The 22,157-nt window shown below is 34.7% G+C and overlaps 1 protein-coding gene across 2 annotated transcripts in view; it reads left to right on the plus strand.

The window, feature by feature from the left end:
- LRRC7 (leucine rich repeat containing 7) overlaps window positions 1-22,157 on the plus strand; it is a 275,996-nt gene that overhangs the window by 120,656 nt on the left and 133,183 nt on the right. For both annotated transcript variants that reach the window (XM_006919313.1, XM_025052071.1), the window contains exon 6: window positions 5,918-5,981. In XM_006919313.1, the coding sequence (XP_006919375.1) occupies window positions 5,918-5,981 (64 nt within the window). The remainder of the gene's footprint in view (window positions 1-5,917; window positions 5,982-22,157) is intronic.

Consider the following 22,157-nt stretch of genomic DNA (forward strand, 5'->3'; position numbering starts at 1 on the left):
AGGTTCTCCAAAGCCCAGCTGAAATGTTACCTCTTCTTAAAGTTTTCCCTAATAACTGAACTGTTAAGTGTTCCTTCTTTAGAGTGCCTATGGCAATCTATACATACTTTTATCCTGGCATTTATCACTGTGAAGTCGTTATTCATTTAAAGGTCATTCCCATTTAGAAAATAAATCTTTCTGAGTAGACACTGTGTAGGATGTGGTAAACATCCTACGAGGCTCAGAAAAGGCCCCTATGTTAAAGAAATAACCAGTCCAAATGTCAGTAGTTCTGAGGTTGAGAAACTCTGAGCCCCAGAAATCTTCGTAATTCTAGTGTTCACATAGTACCTGGCATAAGAAGCATAAACTCAGTAAGTGAATGAAGGGTCAAAAAGAATACTACTAATGTAAAATACCATAAGTTCTACTTTCTTGTTCTGGCAAAGCTTTACTTGCCTATAATTAAAAACCTGTTACATATATTCATCTAAAAAGAGCATTTTGGGGAGACAGTTTGACAGAATAATTATAGTTTAGCAATTAGCACATAAACAAGAGAAGCAATAAGCTGTTACACATTGGCTAGAATCTTGTGGGTAAAGGCAGTCAATCTGAAAGGTATAAAGTGTAAGAAATAATATCGAATGACATCTTCACAAACAAAAGTACAAATTTAATAATTTTACAGATATGAAGTATAAGAAGTCATATTGGGAAGACAACCTTAAAAACATAAGAATATAATGATGGAAAGAAAGTTTAGTGATAATAATTAAACAATGATGGATACTAGGATCATAAAAGTAAAATGAGATAAAATTAAAATAGAAGAAAAGATATTTTAAGTAATAAAACTTAAGCTCTAGGAAATAGTTCATAAAACCTCATGGGAAATCCTTTTTGTTGTTGCAGAGCAAGCAAAAGGAAAAATGTCACTCTTTCAAAAGAATGGAAAAGTAATGTTTGGAAGCTATGCTATAAATTTAAAATATAGTTTCTAGGTATGAATTTATGAACCAAAGTTTTCAAAAGCAGTAGCCTAAAACTACTGGAGGAAAAAAAAAGAGTAGTGACATCGAGGTTACCTATCCCCACCCCCCCACACCCAAGCAAAAGGAATCAAACTTCAACTACACTAATAGAAACATAAAAAATAAAAGTTTTTTCTATATTGTCTTGGTCAGCCCATATCTGGAGAATAGTGTTCAACTCTGAATGCCACTTGACCCTTAGAGATAAGAAATGTTTCAGGTTCTGTGATCCATATGATCTCTGTTTCAATTTTGCTGTTGCAGTACAAAGCAGCCATGGATAATACTAACAAATGAGTATGCTTATGTTCTAATAAAGCTTTATTTATAATAACAAGAGGGCCCGATTTAGACCTGGCCTTGTTTTGGAAGAGAAAGACTGATAAATTTTAGTATGTCTAAATTAAGATGATCAAGGTGTTTAGTGGTCTGAAAACCCTATCACACAAAATATTTTAAGAAGTCACTAATATTTAGCCTAGAAAAAAGGTGAATCCTATAACTAATAAAATCTGCTTTAGGATACTCAGGAACAAGATATCACTCATGTATTCATTTAATAAAATTAATTATGTCTTGTCCATCAATCACTAGAGCTAGGAAAAAATGCTATTCTCGGGTTTATATGATACCCTCCTTAGAGATCAGTGAGAACTGCCAGGTTCATAGAATCCAGAAAATTGTGGAAAGGCCTCTGGTCTTCAGCTCATTGTGGTTCTCACTAGAATATTTGTTGCCTAAGGCTACAAAGTCAAGTCAAATGAAGGTGACCATGCCATTCTTGTGGTCATTTCTCACTCACTTGTCATGCTTGGGTACTTGGTCCTTTTCTTTGACTCCCAAGGCCATTGTTTGCTTGTTGTGCATGTAGTCTAGGAACAAAGTTTGCAAGAATTTGCGATTCCTCAATATTCCCAGGCTCTGAAGAAAATCTAATTCTCTTCTCATGGCCCCCAGCCACTCTTCCCAGATGCACCTATTCAGTGGTACAGATTTGGCAAGAGATGAGGCAGATCCTCTTTTACAATGCTGGCTGGCAAGGTTTCACAACCTTTGGATGACTGGTAGTTCCACATAGGACCTTCTGGGCATCTCAAAACGTATTTTAAGATCTGATAGAGAAAGGCATATACATATGAAAAAACTAATAATTCAACAAAGTGAGTGGTTAATGTCAAATAAATCATGGAATAAAAAGCAAATGATATGTGTGTTTAAAAAGAGATATTATTTTCAGGTGGGGTAGACAAAAAACATCACATTTATTTTTCAGACCTTTATTTCTAGTCAAGACCTTTTACCTGAGCTCTAATCACAGACACCACACACACACACACACACACACACACACACACACACACATTTTCTCCTAATTAAAGTCTCTTACATTCACCTCAAAGTCACTATAGTATTTTAAGTAGAATTCATTATATACAACCTATTCCACCTTAGATTTACTCCATTCCAATATTACCACACTCAATCAAGAAATTATCCTTAATTTCTTCCTCTTTTTTACCTCCTACATCTAATCAGTCATCATCATTACCATGTGGTTTTCAGGACAGTTTCTTATTTGACTTTTTGCTAGCACATCCCCTCCCCATTTCTCACCCTATACCCAGCTGCCAGAGTGAGCTTTCTAAAATACAATCTGATCAATTTTGCTGTCTAAATCAAAGACTTCCATTACCTCCAAGCTAAAACTCAAATTGCTTGGTCTAACATGAATGATCTTATGATCTGGCCCTTCACCACATATTATTTCTTTTTTCTTACTCTTTTTCTTATTTTTTATCATTTCTTACTATTGTTACTAACCTTCAGTTCTTTTAATAGGCCATTATCTCTTTCAAACCACTCCTATATTTCCTCCAAAAAAGGCCATTTCTTTTGGTTCTGTAGACTCGTCAATAGCTCCAAAGCGAAGTATCAGTAGGGCCTTCTATTTTTTAACTCCCGTCTCCCAATACTGAACAAGTACCTCTCCCCTGTGCTCTCTAGAAACCTACACATATATTTCTCTCAAGATTATGAGCTACTTGATAATAGGAATAATGCCTTTCATCTTGATAACCCTAAGACTTGAGAAATAATAGGAAATCAATATATTTATGGTTTTGAATACATACTATTGAGAAATGTATGGGTAAAGACATTTTGAATGAAAAAAGCTTTAAAAACTGATTTTCTCAAAGTCACCACTAATCTCCATGTTGTTAAATCAAGTAATGGGTTCTCAAATCTAGCAGCAATTTTGTCACAATTTGTCATTTTCTCCACCTGGAGACACCTTCTATACTTGGCTCCTAGGACTTCATGTTTTTGTTTTTTCTCTTATGTCCCTGTATCTCCTGTGTCACTTCTCAGTCTTCTTTGTTGACTCATCCTCATGTTCTCTTAGACCTATTTTCTTCACATCTCCACTCATTACCTTGGTGATCTTGTACTCTCAAGAACCGATGCCATCTCTATGCTGCAATTATCTATCTTGCTCATTACCTATCTTGCCTGGACTTCTTCCCTGAAATTTAGACTTGTGTATATAAAACTTCTTACTTAACATCTCTAGTTGGCTTTGTAATACATATTTCGAATTTCACATTTCTTTTTTTCAACTTTATTGAGTTATAACTGACAAATAAAATTGTAAGGTATTTAGTGTACATTGTGATTATTTGACATATGTATATATTGTAAAAAGATTCCTCCAACCTAGTTAATTAACACATCAATCACCTCACGTATTTATTGTGAATATTGAAAACAAACCTCAGATCTGTCCAAAACCCTGCTTCACCTTATCATCCCCATCAGTCAACTGCAATTTCATCTTTCTTTAGTTGCTCAGACCAAACACTTTCAGTCACAATTGATTTTACTTTCTATTACTCCACACAGCCATTTCAGCAACAAAACATTCGACTAATCTTAAATAAATCTAGAATCCAACCACTTTTCACCACCTCTACTGCCAACACCCTAGTCCATACCACCATCATCTTTCATTTAGCTATTCCATTAACCTCCTATTTGATGGTCTCCCAGCTTCCAATAATTGTCCTCCTCAGTCTGTTTAATAGCCTACTGTTAGGCAAAATGGTTTCAAGTGATTGACATCCCACTTCATTTTAAGCATGTTGCTATCAGTGACCTCCAGTTTCCCCCCACCCCGCCCCCCAGGGGTGGACCAGTATCACTTGAAAGGAATACTCTTATATAGATAAGTTGGCCCATTAAGTTGTTTACTACCTTGGAATATATAGCTCTTAACAAGCATTGTGCCACTTGGCTACAAGCCACCTATGTTCCTGAGGCTATATATATCAAGCCCCATCTTTTCAGGTGTGGAGATTTAAGGTCTTGCTACCCACCCAAGACTCTGCTTCTGTCCCTAAGCTCCTTTAAGAAACTTTGTTTAATTCTGGAGTTGTCAGCCTTTTTCTTTGGTCTCTCAGTCCCATCCTCCTGTGGAGGTCAATTTGAGTACACTTTGGGAAATTTTTCCAATGCCTACAATCACAGATATCCTTTTAAAAATACATCACTTTCATCAAACCTTTGATCAAAACCTTTTAGTTACCTTCCTATCTTACTCTGAATCAAAGCCAAAATCTCTGTATTGAGCTAGTAAGACCTCATATTATTTACCTCCGCATTGTCATCTCTTTACTCTCCTCTCTCACTCTGCTTCAACCACACTGCTGTCCTAGGGAGTCTTCAAGGAAGCAATATGTCCCTGCTCCAGAGTTTATGCTCCTTCATTTCTTTTAAGCCTCGGTCAGATTTCATCTTCTGAGTAGGGCATTACCTGACCCCTGTATTAAAAATTATAATTCCCCATAAGAATTTTTCCTATCTACCTCCTCTGTTTAAGTTTTCTTCATAGCACTATAACCTTGTAGTATATTATTTTATTTTACTTAATCCCAACCCCACTGCAATGTAAAGTCCTTTGGGGCAGGAGTTTTTGTCTCTTTTATTCAATGCTGTACCCCAGACTCCAGAAGCTTATCTGGTACATAGTCTTTCAATAACAGTTGCTGAGTGAAGAAACAGTACACACATTTTTGCATTTCTGAGTGCCTGACAGTGTCTGAATTAGAGTAGGACTTCATTTAATATTCATAAAAGCCTTATAAAATAATGGTTATATTCTCAAGAAGAAAGAACTAAAATTTCTAAGGTTTGAGTTAATTATGCCTCCAGAATTTCTGTGTAGTCAGGACTTAAAGACAGCATTCAGATTAGTGGAGAGAGAAAAAATTTAACACTCAGAAAAACACTATATTTTTTTATGTTATATATTGTATTCGAGAGTGGCTTGATAAAGGTATGCATATGGCACATACCTTTAACCTTTGACAGCAACTCTTGCCCCAGGTTTAGCAATTATTCAGAGCTATCGCAGCATCTAAGCCAGTATGTTCAGGAGAAAGTGAGTACAACAGTTTCTCTATAACAAGTTCATTTAAGGAAGTAGAAAATGACAGGATTGATAATTAAATTGTGTCTATATTGTAGAGTTATAGAATGCTTTGCTAAGAATTGAGTTCATCCATTGGTTCCCATACCTGTGGTGACTCAAAAATATAGATGTTGGGGATCTACCCTATACCTCCTACTGGTGTAGATGTTTAACAAATTTCCCAGGTTTTTATTAAGCAGCCAGCAATGTACCCCAACAATAGACTGGTATTTGGAAACATGGTAAGCTACTAAATGTTTTCAAGTGACAGTTTGCATACATTACTGTATTTTTGCAGTTTATTTGCTGAAAACTAACCCCATTTCTGTGTATTATACAACCAGGTAAATCTGACAGGGGGATGAGTGGAATGTCTTTTAGAGAAATGTGTCATGCACTGCCTCACAATAGTATTTTTCTCCATTTGTTATAGGTCAATGCACAAACTGGCCCAGTTGGAAAGACTTGACCTAGGCAATAATGAATTCAGTGAGCTGGTAAGCGAATGCATTTTCTAAACCTGATAAATGCACCCTAGGAGATCATTTCTTTTGCTCTGTCTTTGTAGCCACAGATATTAAATCAGCAAGTAGAGATTTGCATTTGCTAAATATAAAAATAAAATAAAATCTGAGAAGTGATTGTTTAACTTATATAGTAAGCCACAGAGAACTGGATAATATTAGAGTTCATTAAAAAAAAGATAGGCAGATGCAAATTGAGTTCTGAACACCAGCTATGTGGCAGGCGCACCATGTTCAGTGTACTGCAGATGTTACCTCATTTAATCCTGATGCAACATGTGGCCATGTTAACTTTGTGGAAACAAGCTCAAAGTGGTCACTGACTTACATAGCTTTTATATTGTTGGACACAAATTAATCCAATACTTGATTAACTGAAAATCCATATCTAGCAGGCTCCTGCCTTGAAGGCTTCTTAGTGGAGAGTGGAAGCCAATGGTCTTCTATTTCTAATTGTACTGAAAATGTCTTTCAAGTGAACACATATTATGACCTCAATTGATAAGAATTCTGACTGCTCCTTTCAGGCTTAAGTTTTCTTTAAAATTTGCCTAAAAACTAAAATCACAAATGCAAGTTAGAAATAGTCCTTTACAAGCAGACCCAGCTTTCTTTATTCAGAAGTCTTCCACCTGAACATCTTCAAATTTCAAAAATCCAATTCATCTAAAATGTATTTGAGCTATTTTTAAAGTAAAACATGTAAGTAGCCACCTTTTCTCTCCTAGCTATGTTGCTAATGATGTGACCTTGTGTAAATTACTTAACCTCTCTAAGTCTCATTTTCCTTTTCTAGAAAATGGAGATTATATAATGGTTCCTTCCTTATGGGCTTGAGTGAGAATTAAATAAGATAATGCATGTGTAGGGCCTGGAAAAAAGTGATTCTCAGTGAATGCCAATGTATAGGGGTGACAGGGTGTAATTTATACTGCATCTGGAATGTGCAAAGAAATTAACTTGTTCTACGTTGACCATAACTAATCTGGTTTTTATCGCAGCCTCTATGAGCTATTCACTAAGGGTAAAACTGACTTTTTTAAATCTGTGGTTAAAAATTTAATCTGTTTTTAGAAGTTACATGGTGCCATTAAGTTGTGTTCATCTTCTTTGCATAAAAATTCTGTTTCTCATGTATCCTCTCACCTTCCTTGGATGGAATTTGGGTATGTGCACAGGAGATACTGTCCCTCTGACCTGAGGGAAGGAGACTGGCTGGCCTACAGAGACTTTTCAGAAGTGTGCTAGGCAGCACATGTTGGCCTCTGGGCTGATGTCTGCAGCTGATATTGCCTCCTGTGTCACACCTGCAGCTCTGGACCTGTAGTCAGTTCTTTGGGCTCTGGCAATATTCCCTGGGAGCACTGTCATTTCCCTCATGCTGGCATTGCCACCACTCAGCTCTTATTGGCTATAGATACATGAGTCTCTGCCCTGTTTTCTCTCAAGCACTAGGCTTGGAGTCCATCCCTGGTTTCTGTTGTGAAGGTACCTCAGCAACCACAATCCCAGTAGGAGCCCCACTGCCAGTATACACAGTCTCTAAGAGTACATGATATGCAAACTAAGAGAGGCCAAGTAAAAATAAATTTCAGAGCCTCGCTCTGCCTGCGACATTGCACTATCCAAGTTTTCCTACTTTGCATTAACTCAACTGTTATAAGGCTGCCTGCAAGGTGACCTCAAATGCATATTAGAACAAGAGGACCCAGTACATAGTCTAATGCACCTCCAGCATTTTTAAAGTAGATATGTATTAATGCCGGAAGAGAGACTGGTAAGGGTGATGAATAACGGATAGTGGCAAAACTGGTTGATACTGGTAGTTTTAAAATTAATTGTTAAGAAGCTAGGACCTGCCCAAGCTTCCATGAAGAGATGTAGCTTGGCCTAGTAGTTGAAAATCTGTGGACAGTGGATTCAGACAACTGAAGTTTAACTGTTAACTTCATGGCCAGCTAGCTGGGTACCGTTGGGTCTGTGGCTCACTCTCTATCCTCAGCTTCCTCTTTAATAAAATAAGGGTACCAATCTCATCTATCTCATAGGCTTTTTAAAGAATTTCATGCAAGAGAATCTATAATAAACATAATATATGTTTCAGTGAATTTCAATTCTGTCAGATATATTATTTTGCAAGCCTTTCATGTAGTTTGTGAATCAAGATTTTACTATAAATATTTAAATTAACAAACATGAATAGAGTGTGTTTATTTTTTGAAAATAGACTTACTAAGCAGAAACATTTTTTTTGTTTTTAAACTCCCAATATTTCATACTAGTCACAAAATAGTATCTTTTTAATTTTTTTTTTCTACATTTGTCCTAGGACCCTTTATTTGATAACATTCAGTTATTTGGAAGTATTGAGGGGGGTGGTATAATTATGGAAATTCACATTTCTAATGTTATTCACTTTTAATCAAATGTCTGGCTTTTATTAGTCATCTGAGTAGGCCTAGCTATTGTTTCTCTGACAGTATAACCTCTAATGAGAAAATAGGAGAATTTTCTCTGATAAGAGGCCTCTAAAAAATAATGTCATATGGAGGAAAAGTGATTAAATTCTATTCTGTGGCTAGATATTGACACCTAGGAGATTACTGTCAGATGATTCATTTTGCATAACATGGTAAAGAGACAGTTGTTGAAAGAAGATGATGATAATAATAATAATAATAAACTTTAGAATGTGAAAGCCTGATGAAGAGAATAAAAGTTTGCTTAAGAATCAAAGTAAATATCCCAAATGAGGTTTGAAGTTGAAATATTTACTTCGGGATGCCTTTGTAATCATGAAAAATTCTTAACAAAAGAATTACCTTATTTTTCTAACAGCAGTAATCACTAAAAGATACAGAGAAAAGTTCTGAGAACATAATAGATTCTTAGGGGTTTTTTTTGTTTTCATTGTTTCTTTCATGGCTTGTTTTTATCAATGTAAAATTAACAAAAGTGAATTTTAAAATCAAAAGTGAAGTTAAACGGAGTATAAAAGTGATAGTAGAAGTCATCCACAGTCTCTTCCCTTTATAATACCATTGTTAATTTTTTTTGGTATATTCTTCCCCACTCCCCTACCCATTTTCTTTTTATGTGGTCAAATGACTATTATTTGGAGTCAGGTCAGAGGTGAGACACTAAGGTTGATGTATGGAGTTGGATAACATTGATCCTTAAAAAGCCTCTATATACTCTTGGTAGAACAGTGTTCTGTCACAGAGTAATCAGGAACTTCCCAAAGTCCAAGGATGGTCAGGGCCCCTAATACAGATTCAGTGATTCTCAGGGGGCCCAGAAACCCTACAGTAGATATATATTTCAGATATATGTAGATCTATCTGATAGTCCTATCTAATGACAGTCCCTATTGGTCCTGAACTGGTGTAGGAAAAAATGGAGCCCCTAGAAGCAAATCGCCATGATTAAGAACACTGGAAAATGGAGCAGATCGAGCAGCAGAGCCTGGGGAGTAATGGGATCAATAGGTGGAGCCAGAAATAGTGTGAGGCCCTAGCTGACTCTCCCTAATCTAGCCCAGCTTCCAGCTCCCAGCCTTTCTTACTCCCTCTCTCCTCCCCTCTCTGCATTGGAAAGGAGAGAGCAATGAATAAAGGAAAGTGTTACTTAGAGCCCCACCAACTCTACTAAGAAGCAAAATAAGTTTTCCGCAAGCCAGAAAAAGAAAACAGCTGATCCCAGAGAAAGCAAGTAGCAGACGCAATGTGATCTGTGTGTGGTTTAGAGTTCAGCAGTTTAAAAGTTGGCAGCAGCCTGGGCAACAACCCACTGACAAAGGAGTAACAATGGACAGCAGGAGAGGAAGATGGGATTACAGGGGTCATCTCCTGTTATATGGTAGATTCCCTTGTCTCCACACCTCCTCTGCACCACAGAGGCACTCCGAAAAGAAATAGCTGGGGAGGAGGATCCCAGAAAAGGCCAGATTTCTTGATCTCCTGCTATTCAAGTATGAAGAGGTCAGAGAAATGAGATTTTTAAATTTCATTATAACTGTGATGTAATACATACTGGTTTTATGTGTTTTTATAAAGATATTTCTATTACCAACTAGGAATTATAGTGTGTATTCTATTTGATATTAATGTACGATTATCAAATTCAAATAATTAGATTCTTTATAAGCATTGCTATAAGCTTTCTCTGAAGCTGAATTAGAAAAACTGTCAAATAAGGCAAAAAAATAAATAATGAATTAAACTCAAATTTAAGAGAAAATAATAAAATCAAAGAGGCTTGAAAATTTTATTATATGAAATCTAGTACATATAAAATGATATAGCTAATGCATATTTAAGCTACAAAACATAATAAAATGTGTCCCTGTGAACCCACCATCCTATTCTTGTGAACTAGAATGTCACCAGTTCTGTACAGCTACCTGGATGCTCTTACCTAGTTCTGCCTTATTCCCAGAGGCAACTGCAATCCTGAATTTTGTTTGACATTCCTACATTTCTATGTGTCTCTAAACATTATATTATTTCACTTTGCTTGTTCTCCAGATTTCTAAAAATGTAATGATATTACAGCTTATTTTTCTTCATGGACAATCATTTTTGTCATTTTTTTATTATATTGCTGCTATGAGTATTCCTATAGGTGCACATATGCAAGAGTTAATCTAAGGCATATATTTAAAAGTGGAATTTTCTGATCAAACTGTCTCCATATGCAACTTGAAAAATGCTTTTTTCCCCAAAATAGTTGCAATGTGTAGGAGTTCCCATGCTTCACATCTTCACTTGCACTTGATATTGTCAGACTTATTTTTGCCAGTATAATGACTGTACAGTGGCATCTCATTGTGATTTTATTTTGCATATCCCTGATTTTGAATGACATTAATGATTTTTCCATATGTTTGTGGCAATTTGTGCTTCCTGTTCTGTGAAATGCCTGTTTGCCCATTTTCTATTGGTTTCTTTTTCTTATAGATCTACAGAGATATTTTATGTGTTCTAGATATCAATCTTTCTTTGGTTATATGTACTATGGATTTCTCCCTCCAAGCCTCTGCAGTCTTTTTACTTTCTTCATGCTGTGTTTCGATGACAGAAACTTTTTAATTGAAATATAATAAAATGTGTACTTTCTTTATGTCTAGCACATTTTATATCTTGCTTAAGAAGTCTTTGCCTCCCTAAAGTCAAACCGATCTTTTCATGTGTTTTCTTCTAAAAGTGTGAAGGTTTTATTATTCATAATCAAGTTTATTTCCATCTGGGATTAATTATTTTACATTGCATGTCTTATTTTTCTTAAAAAGTACTGTTTTCTAAGCAACATTTGTTAAGCAGTCCTTCCTTTTCACCTGATATGAATGCCAACTCTTAACAAAATATGATTTCCATATACTCATAGGTTACTTTCCTCATTGGTCAGTTTACTATCTGGCTACCAGAACTGCAATCTTAATTAATACAAAGAAGTTTTTGAGATCTAATAGAAAAAGTTTCTCTAATTTAGGCACCTGGACATTTTTATATGAATTTTAGAATTAGTTTATAAAATTCCTCAAAAATGAAAAACATTATTAAAATTTGATTAGAAACACATTGATTTTATAAATCAATTTTGATTGAATTGACAATGGAGAATTGATATTTTTATGATATTGAATCTTCTTCAGCATCAACGTGACATATATCCATTTATTTGTCCATTTAGATAACTTTGAGCTAAGTTTTATAATTTTCTTCAAAAAAACCTTTTACATATTTTCAGTTAGTTTATTCCTAAGTACCTTATCTTTTTGCTTTAGTTGTAAATGTACTTTTTCAAAAGTTACAGTCTCCAACTCTTGTTTCAAGTGTACAGTAATCCATTTGATTTTTGTTATATCCAACTACCTGCTAAATTCTATTAATAATATAAATAATCATCTATAGATTTTTTAGAGATTTCTGTGTAGAAAATCAAATAGTTTGTGAATAGTTGAATAGAAGCAAATGTGATTTTCTGGTTCCCATTATTAATGGAAATGCATTTAATGTTTTGTTATTAAGACTATTCTTTACTATTAGTTTGTATAGATATCCTTTCTTAGGTTCAGACATATCTTTTTATTTCTAGATTACTAAGAGAATTTATCATGAGTAAATACCAAACACTATAAAGTTCTTTTTCTGCCTTTATTGAGATGATAGCATTTTTTCTCCTTTAATCTGTTAATGCTATGAATTACATAGAAACAATTTCTAATGTAAAACCACCTTTGCATCTCTGAAATTAATCCAACGTGATTATGATATGCAATGACCATGACTTTCCATGTAAACTGTATTCAGTTCAATCCTGTCTAGAAATTTTAAAAAATCTACACTCATGTGTGAGATTTATATACATTATTCTTGTACCCTTTCTCTATCTCTGGGTTCATGTTTTTCATCAGTTTTAGAAAATTATCATTCCTTATCTCCTCAAATATAGCCTTTTATTTATATATTCTGTCTTTTTTTGCTGGAATTTGGATTAAATATGAATATGAGAATGATATGACAAGTGATTTTTAAAATTCTATTTTATTAATTATTTTGTAAATTTTTTTCTGAAAAAGTAATCAGATAAGGGGTAATTTTAAAATATTTATTTTGTGTTCTTAAAGAAAGCCTTTGGCCTCCCTACCTAAAATTATTCAGTATTCATTCTTCAGAATTTTAGGCATAATGGTGAGATCATTTTTAAAAGCATTTTCAGCTCTTTGAACTCTTTAACATACCAGTTATTGATAGAGAGATTTCTAAATTATAGGCCATTCAAATTCTAGATTAACAAACAAAATATGCATTTTGATAAACAAATACCTAAGTGACAGCAACAAAAATATTTAAAGATTAAAAAAGAAATATTTCATGTAATAAAAAAATTAATATCTTCGAAACATAATGCAAAGATTGATTGAATTTAAGAGTCCAGAGAATTTGTCAGGAAATGAGTAGTATCATTTTAACTGTCTAATTTTTGAAACAGTTGTCAGTCTTGATAAAAACATTTCATAAATTCAGCTTTCCATGGACTAGAGGATTTATATTCTATAAAACTTCTTTATAGAAAAGCTTAAAAATATTCTGCACTTTGCAAATCACCACTTTCAATGCTCAGAAGGGCTACAGGTCACAATAAGCAAGAATTTCTAATCTCATTATTCAAACTGAATTTATTTAGGTTGACATTTTTTACTTTATTTCATAGAGTCAAAGAAAAAGTTCAAATAGAGAAATAAAGAATGAAGAAACTGAGAGGAAATGCCAATAGTTGTGTAGAATATTTGTTTGGCCTATACACATACTATGAATGTGTTCCACAGAAATTTGAAACAGTTGAGTACTTATGCTAATGTTTTAACTTGTAATTAAAGTTGATGGAACTTTAATTTAAAAATTTAATTTAAAAATTAAACTCATTCTACTAAAAGCATAGTTACCAATAGTTTCACTTCTCTAGTTTGCCCAAGGTGTGCTCATTTTTAATTATCTAGGATGCATGTATTCCTGAGGCAAGCACTTTATTTACTTATGCAGTAATTTCCTTTATAAGTAATTACAGCATAGGTTTACCATACCTACTAATCAAATTTTGTCAATTATTCTTCAAGTAAAGCTTATAAAAAAGAATGGTAATAAAATGCAATTTGTCATCTTATAACTGGCCCCTCACATTTTAGGGTATATATTTGAAACATCTTAATTTTTAACTCCTCCATTTCTTGCATTTGTAAAACCACTGAGGATGTAGATTGTAGATATATATCACATACATTGCCAGAAGTTATTATTATATCAGGAAAAACTTGAGAAATGAAACTTATTTGTTAAATTATTAGAGGCACATCAATTTCTGTGTCAGTCAAAGTCCATTCAGGAGGTGGAAACTATATCAATTATTTAACAAAGAAAGTATTATATAAAGAATGGTTAAACTCGTATTAGAGAACTGAAAGGGCAAGAAGGGGACACTAAAGGATCACAGGAGTAATAACTCTAGGAAGTAGCTAACACCGCTATTGTAGAGAACAAATGGAAGAAGGTAGTGTAAGAAATTAGGAAAAGCAAAAGCTGAGACAAACATCTGAAGAAGGGCACCAACCAGCTAGTGCTAGTGTCTTTGAGGGGGCTTGACAAGGCTGGTTCTAGTTATGTGGAAAAACTACAAACTACATACGACTGCTGTTGATGAGGTTTAGTGTCACTGCAGGGGCAAGTGCTGCTGTTAAGATGCTAAAATGACCAGGAAGTGAATAGAAGGAGCCAGTCCCATCCTCATCCTCTAGCCTCCCAGTCTCTCTCCAGCACACCCAATTGTCAGTGCTCGATCCAGATCCACCTGTCAAAAAAGGAAATGTTAACCTCAGAATTACAAAGTAGAACATAGAAACGTGGGCCCTCAGCTTAAAGCCAAAAGCTTAAACATTTAAAATAAAATAAATAATTATTTTTGCCTACTCAATTTCAGCATCATTTTCTCCAGAAACCTTTTCTTGTTCCTGACAGACTACCAGGTTCCCAACTGGCACTTGATAATTGTTTTTGAATAAATGAATGAATTATTTGATTTAAAAAGTAAACAGTTCAAACAATTTGCATCATCAGAATCCTAAAAATTGGAAACATTTAAATCAAACTAAACAGTGAGAGAGTTAGAGGAAACACTTTAATTTGTCTGAAAAGCAATCATTCTATAATTAGCCATCATTTAAGGAATCAATTTCAATTCACTTTGAGACGTATTTCCAAGAGTTTCTCCATAAAACTTTTAAGAACAAAATTTGCAACTGTATTTCCACTAATTCAAGAATTTGAAAGGAGTCCTTGATGAATCATTCAATTAAAATGTATTTTCTTACCAAAAATAATTGTGAATGCTTTTTCTCATAAGAGGATCAAATTGGGGTCTCCACTTTTATAAATGCAACATCTGTTGACAGGATTTTAATAAGCAATCTCCATTGTCACACATACAAATAAACTCATTTAATTGCTTTGAAATTTTCTCTTTCCTAGCAATAAAATAAGTCATCTTTGCCTTTGTTTCCAAAGGAAGCAGTTTTTCTCTCATTGCCATTTCTTATTACTTCAGTATCATGACTGGGCACTATGAATAAAATTAATTAGCTCTGTTTGCCTTTCTATAAATAGATTTTTTTCTAAGAGTGGCATATATCTCAATGTAATCAAGTGCCCTGGTAATTCCATCAATAGTTTCTACCAGAGAAATTAAAAGAAAAAGAAATGCTCCCTGATGGAATAAGGGTAAGCCACCTTAAATATGAGTACAAATTTAAAATCCAGACTCCAAAAAAATAAAAGTATTATTCAATCATAAAGTAAATCCAAGAGAATATTCTTGGGTTGTAAATAGAGATTGTGCATTACCTCAAAACTAACAACAATTATATTTAAAGTAATCAAATTCCAACTTAAATCTTCTTCACTTAAATGTTAAATTGGTAATATCTGGATGTATTATCTGATATTGAATTACCAGAAAAAAAGTTACTTGATTTTGGGTTTCACATCAAACCAAAACTAAAAGAATTAAAATGTTTAGGAGAAATATAAAGAAAGGGGGACAGAGACAGCACGTGCATGTGTGTGTGTGCAGGGTATAATTAGGGTGGAGAGAAGCTCCACTGTGTGTGTGTGTGCAGGGTATAATTAGGGTGGAGAGAAGCTCCGCTCAGAAGGTGACATTTCGGTAAATACCTAAAGAAGATGAAGGAGAAGACTATGCAGGTATCTGGGTGGAAGATGGTTCTAGACAGAGGGAACAGGAAGGATACAAACACCTGAGATGAAAGCAGGCTTAACATGTGGACAGAAAGAAGATTAGAATGACTGGAGTAGATAAAATGAGAATAGTTGATAAGTTATTTGGGAGTGAGAGTAGGGTAGGGGGATTAGAGGAAGAATCCAATAAGACATTTTAAGGATTTTGGCTTTACTTCTGTGTAAAATGGAAGCCCTTTAGAAGGTTTTAAATAAGTAAAAGCCATGGTCAGACTTACATCATCACATTACATTATGGTACATTATAATTGCATTAGATTATAGTATGTTACATTACATTACGTTACCAGGATCATTTTGCTGTGTTGAGGAGAGATGAAAACTGCAACAAGGTAGAGCTAAAGAGACCAGTTAGGACATTATTGCAATAATATAGGCAAGAAATAGTGTTGTGGATTGGGGTAGTAGCTGTGAGACGGTAAGAAGGAGTTCATTTCTGAGTAAACCTTAAATATATAGCCAGAAGTAAGATATGAACCTGTAAATTCAAAAAATAATGCAAAATTAGAAATTTCTAATTAAGTACAAAAATGAATGTTTCATTAAGATGACAAAAGAAACTATGAATTTTAATTACAAATAAAAATTAATAAAATATAATTTTTAAAAACTGATAAATGCCATAAACATTTTTAAGTCTAGGAAGATAATATAATAATACACATCTATCATGCATGCTTTCTCCCTGCATTTGGCTTCATGCTCTTTGACACAGTCTTTTCACACAACAAATATTTTATAATATCATGGAGAAAATAGAAAAATAATCCAATCTTCCCTCTACCATAGTTTTTATTACTGACAGTTCAGAAACATTTATTTCTGCTTTACAATTGTTTATTGATACCCTTGTAAAATTTTAGAATTGTTGTCAAACTTGGGAAAACCTCTGACTTAACATTTTCAGCCTTGATTCTCCTCCTCCACTAGGTCCCAATATGTCCTCTGGCTCTGCACCGTCATATCATGATGGTCAGGGAAATTGGCACGATGGGCAGTAGAAGTATTTCTGGAAGCCATTTCTATACAAGATGGCTACCAACAAGTTAACTACACACAGACATGATTGCAAACCATATAAATATATTCCACCAAACCTATATTAAAGGTATTCCCATGCAACATTCTTTTATCTAGTTCCCCAAAATGCCTATGGCCATTTCATCACCACATGGCATGAGGGAAATGACAACATAGAGAAAGTCAGGATAGAAATTATAAAATGTCAGCATTCCAGGCCTAGGCATATACCTGTAACCTTTCCCTATTGCTGAACTGTAAGAAATGACTACAAATTTAGTGGCTTAAAACAGTACAAATTTATTATCATACAGTTCTAGAAGTCAGAAATCCTAAAATTAAGATGTCACCATGGCTTTGATTCTTCTAGAGGCTCCATGGGGAATGTTCCTTGTCTTTTCCAGCTTCTGGAGGCTGCCTACATTTCTTGGCTAATGGCCTCTTTCTCACATCGACTCAATCTCTACACCTGTTATTAATCTTCCACTCTGACTCTACTTCCATCATCATACCTCTTCCTTTGTCTTCTCTGACCCTCCTGCCTCTTTGTGTGGACCTTTGTGATGACATCCAGATCTTCCAGATAATACAGGATAATCTCTATCCCAAGACCCTTAAATTAATCATATTTGCAAATTCTCTTTTACCATATAAGGTGACATATTCGCAGGTTCTAGGGATTAGGACATGGACATCTTTGGAAGTTCATTATTCAACCTTCCATAATCCGACCTCTGCCCCCGAAGATTCATGTCTGGCCCACATGAAAATGCACTCACCCCAACCCAACTTCCCCAAAACTATCACCTATTACAACATCATCTCAAATACAAAAATCTCATGTAAATCTCATCAGCTCAAAAGTCCCAAATGTCATCATCTAAAGCATTTAAATCAGTCATGAGTAACCTGTGAAACTAGAAAAGTTAATCTTCCAAAATACAATTGTGCAATTGGCATAAAATAATAGTTACAGACATTCCCAGACCCCCTCACCACCACCCCCAAAAAAAGCGGGGTGGGGTGAGGTGCGTTTGGGAGGGGAGGGGAATGGAAAGACCAAAGGCATCTACACTCAGAACCAATTTCAAAATCCATTTTGGCAAACTCCATTAGGTTCCAGGCCTGGCCATAACCTCCGTGTCTCAAGATTCATTGTTTCTGTGCTTATGTCTCCACCCTCTTGAGTCATCCTTCCTTTTTCAGAAAGAAAAGCAAGTTTTTGCAGCTGAATACATTTATCAACCTGTTTCCTACCTATGGAATTTTATGAGTCTGACCGTCTTCTTTCATTTTGTCCTCTCTCTGTCCCTTTCAGTTTTTGCCGTTTCTATTGATGGAACAGTCTTAAGAAACTTGTGTTTCTCCCATATACATCTTGAGGATTTCTCCATTGCACAAGAGGTTCCTCCACAGATCTTCCCTAGATAATTCCATGTCTATTCTTGGCTTCTTCTAAGATGTCTAACAGCTTCCATGAAACACATACCTAATCTCTTCAGAGCCCTTTGTGTGAATAAATAAATATCTGATATTTTAATGCTTGCAAGGCACTAGCCACGGTTGTCCAGACATACCCTTGACTTTCTTTCCAGAATACACTTTCCTGGCAATGAATCTTTTAATTTTAGCATCTTTTGCAATCTGAAAGGATGAGAATTTCTCCAATCAAGTCCTGGTTACTTTTTGCTTAACAGTTCACTCAATTTATCTCTTTCTTCTTGCATTTTACTATAATCAGCAAGTAGAAACCAGGCCACACCTTCAAAACTTTGCTGGAAATCTCTTCTGTGTGGTTGTTCTATCCATTAGTGAAAGCAAGATTTTAAAATCCTTTATTATTTTTTTGTTTTTGTCTATTTCCCCCTTCTGTTCTCTCAATGTTTGCTTTATCCATTTGGATTCTCTGATATTGGGTGTATATATGCTTATATTCTCAATTAATTGACAGTTTTATCATTGTGTAATTTCCTCGACAATATTTAATTTAAAGTCTGTTTTGTCTAATCTAAGTATGGCTGCCTCTATTTTCTTTTGATTATCATTTGCATGTAGTATCTTTTCCCCTTCTTTCACTTTCAGCTATGTGTGTGATTAAATCTAAAGCGAGTTTCTTATAGACAGCAAATAGATTTTTTGGGTTTTTTTTTTTTTAGTTTGTTTTTGTTTTTGTTTTTTGCCATTTATATATATATAAAAAAAGATAATACTCTATGTCTTTTTTGTTGGGCAGTTTAATCCATTTACATTTAAAGTAATTATTGATCAGAAATAAGTTATTGTTACCATTTTGTTAAATGTTTCGTCTGCTTTGTAGCTCTTTTGTCTTTTCCCTCTGGTTGTCTTCTTTTGTGTTTCATTGATTTTTTGTAATGACATGCTTTGATTCCTTTTTCATTTTCCTTTGTTTATCTTATTTTGAATTCGTTGTCGGGTAATTCATATGCCTCCATCACTTTAGCTTTGGTTTTTTAAGATTTATTTTGTTCCTTGGTTTTGGCCCTGTTTCCCTGTTTCTTAATGTTCAGTGACACTTTGCTTTGATGTCTGCATAATTGAAAGACACCTACCTTTCCTATTTTTAACAGATCTGTACAGGGGAAGACCTTTACAGTCAGTCCAGCTAGAGATATTGGGGACAAGAGATGTATAGAAAGGTCAGGAGTTCCGTTCTGGAATCTGAAATTTGATATACCTATTACATCTTTAAGCGGAGATGTCAAGAAGGCTGTTAACTATGAGTCTGGGCAGAAGTACAGATAAATAGATTTAATAAATATAAGTATAGAGGTATAATTTAAAACTGTCAATAGATGTGTTTACAAAGGAAAGAGTATAAACAAAATACAATGGCAACAGTTTATACAGGCTATAATTTTGTATAATAGATACAAGTAGAAACATTCTGGAAGTCTGGTATCCAACAACTTCCTTCTACCTCCTTCTACTTCCATAGAACACATTTCTATGATCTGTATTAATAAGTTCAATTAACAATTGGGGGGTACTGCAAAAGATAGAATTCCAAGATGGCCTCCAAGATCTGTATCCCCTGAGAAATGGATGTCTTCTTTCAGTTATTCAATCAAACAGTAATATAAGTACTACTATGAAATGATTTTGCAGCTATAATCAAAGTCCCAAGTCAGCTGACCTTAAATAAATTATAGTAGCTGAATCTGATCTAACTAAGTTATCCCTTAAAAGGTAATGGACTCTTTTTAATTAAAGAGATTGGAAGTGTGAGAGGGCTCATGAAAGGAGTTATATTTCAAGGAATGCAGGTAGCCTCTAGGACGAGAGAGTGACCCCAGCAAACAAATATCTGACAGCAAGCAAGGGAACAGGGACCTCCGACCTACGACCCTAAGGAACTTAATCTTGCCACATCCAAATGAGCTTGCAAGAGGACTCCAAGCTCCAAATGATAATGCAGTCTAACCAATACCACAACTTTAGCCTTCTGAAATCCTAAACAGAGAACATAATCATACCATGCCCTGACTTAGGACCTACAGAACTCTGAACTAATAAATGAGTGTAGGTTTAAGCTATTCAGTTTTTAGTTGTTTGCTATGAAGCATTGAAAAACTAATGCAGATTTTTTTATTCATTGTCCTTGCAAAGATTACAAGATGTTGGATAATTGAAAGGGCTGGTAAGACTCCAACTAGCATATTTGAAGCCTTTCAACAAAGGCAAATGATACACTAAAGCAGTAATGATATATTAACAGCAGTAAAAAAAAAAGAATGCAAGCAAACATCAGGGGCCCAAAGAGCCTTCAAAGTACAACTCCCCATGGTTCTTTCTATTCACACAGGATGTGTTTCGTCTCTGGATAAAACCACCAAGATCTGTATGAAGAATCTTAGTTTCAGGAGAGTTCTCTAAAAGTGCAGTCTTTGATGCCCTTCTTTGTACATAACTAAGTCAGGCTATTTAACTGGTGATGCCAGATATTATCCCCAATAAATAAACCCAAACTTGGTGCCACCAGAGGAGTTTCAAACTTGCAGTAGTACATTATAAATCCTTAATTAACTCACTGCCCTTATCTTGGGCAAGAATCAGTGCCAGACTTATAGGCTTCCCCAGAAATAAGTATAGAGCTGAACCACTTTAACTGTAAAATAATTCTGTGCCATATAGTTCTGTTTCCCTTCCCCTACTTTATACTTTCTCTGGTTCCCCAAGCAGGATACACATACTGGCTATGGTGAATGTGCAAGCAGGTAAATGAGCAAGCGGATATCATTTGAGGCCTTCAGAGGGCCCTTTTTTAGGTGACAAACCTTTAAATTCACAGTCTGCTCTCTACTCGGATAATCAGTGTTGTAGTCAGCTAACAATAGTGAGGCATTCTGGTTGATTCCAAAGTCTGAAGAGTGCTTCTCAACCCATCATCTCTTCTAGCCATTGTCAGAGGATTCTTAGGGGCTACAGCTGTATTTGCCAGCAAGATGTGGAAGAAGAATTACTGATGAGGATAAACATAGAATTTCACGACTGTTTTTGTTGTGCCAACCTGAAGTTAGCTGGAATACTGCCTCTTTACCCTACCACTCATGTTAGAAGCCAATTAGAAGCAGATCTTTAATGGGCAGTCCTAGTTAGCGAAATAACTCTAAGCGCTAATTCCTGACTATCTAGAAATCTTTCGGTTGTTCCCTATGAACTATGGCCTGTTTTGCTACCAATCTCTGCAATTCCAAGTCTGGAAATTTTCTTTGTTTAATTGTTAAACTGTTTATGTTGTTTTTTGAGTACAGAAATGATTGTAATACAGAAGTATAAAAAGAAAAAAAGATAAAGCTCCCATAGAAACCTTCCAGTCCCATTCCACATAGGTAAACACAGTTTAATGTCTATCATGTCACGTCTTTTTCTATGCATTTAGAAACATGTACATGCATATCTTTTTTTTCACTTAAGAATGCATCATGGACATTGTATATCTTTTATTAATTTTTAAAAGTTTTAAATTGTTTTCTACATTGGACATCATGTTATTTGTTTCATCTATAACCTGTTGATGGACATCATTTTTTTTCAAATATTTTGCTATTTTGATGATATAATGGCCAATGTTTGGCATATACATGCAAATATTTGCAAAAAAGATAGCTTCTTAGAGGTAGATTGCTGGATCATTGGGAGTGTATATTTTATTTTAATGGATACTGCAAATTTTTCTCTGAAAAAACAAGACTAATTTACATAAACTATTGGAACTCATTAGAGAAACCAAGCAATTCTGACTTCCCAGAGGGACCCCTTTTTGTTTGTATCAAGTCAGTTGATTTTCATTGAATTTAAA

The sequence above is a fragment of the Pteropus alecto genome, unplaced genomic scaffold (assembly GCF_000325575.1).
Source record: "Pteropus alecto unplaced genomic scaffold, ASM32557v1 scaffold25, whole genome shotgun sequence".
NCBI classification, from domain to species: Eukaryota; Metazoa; Chordata; class Mammalia; order Chiroptera; family Pteropodidae; genus Pteropus; species Pteropus alecto.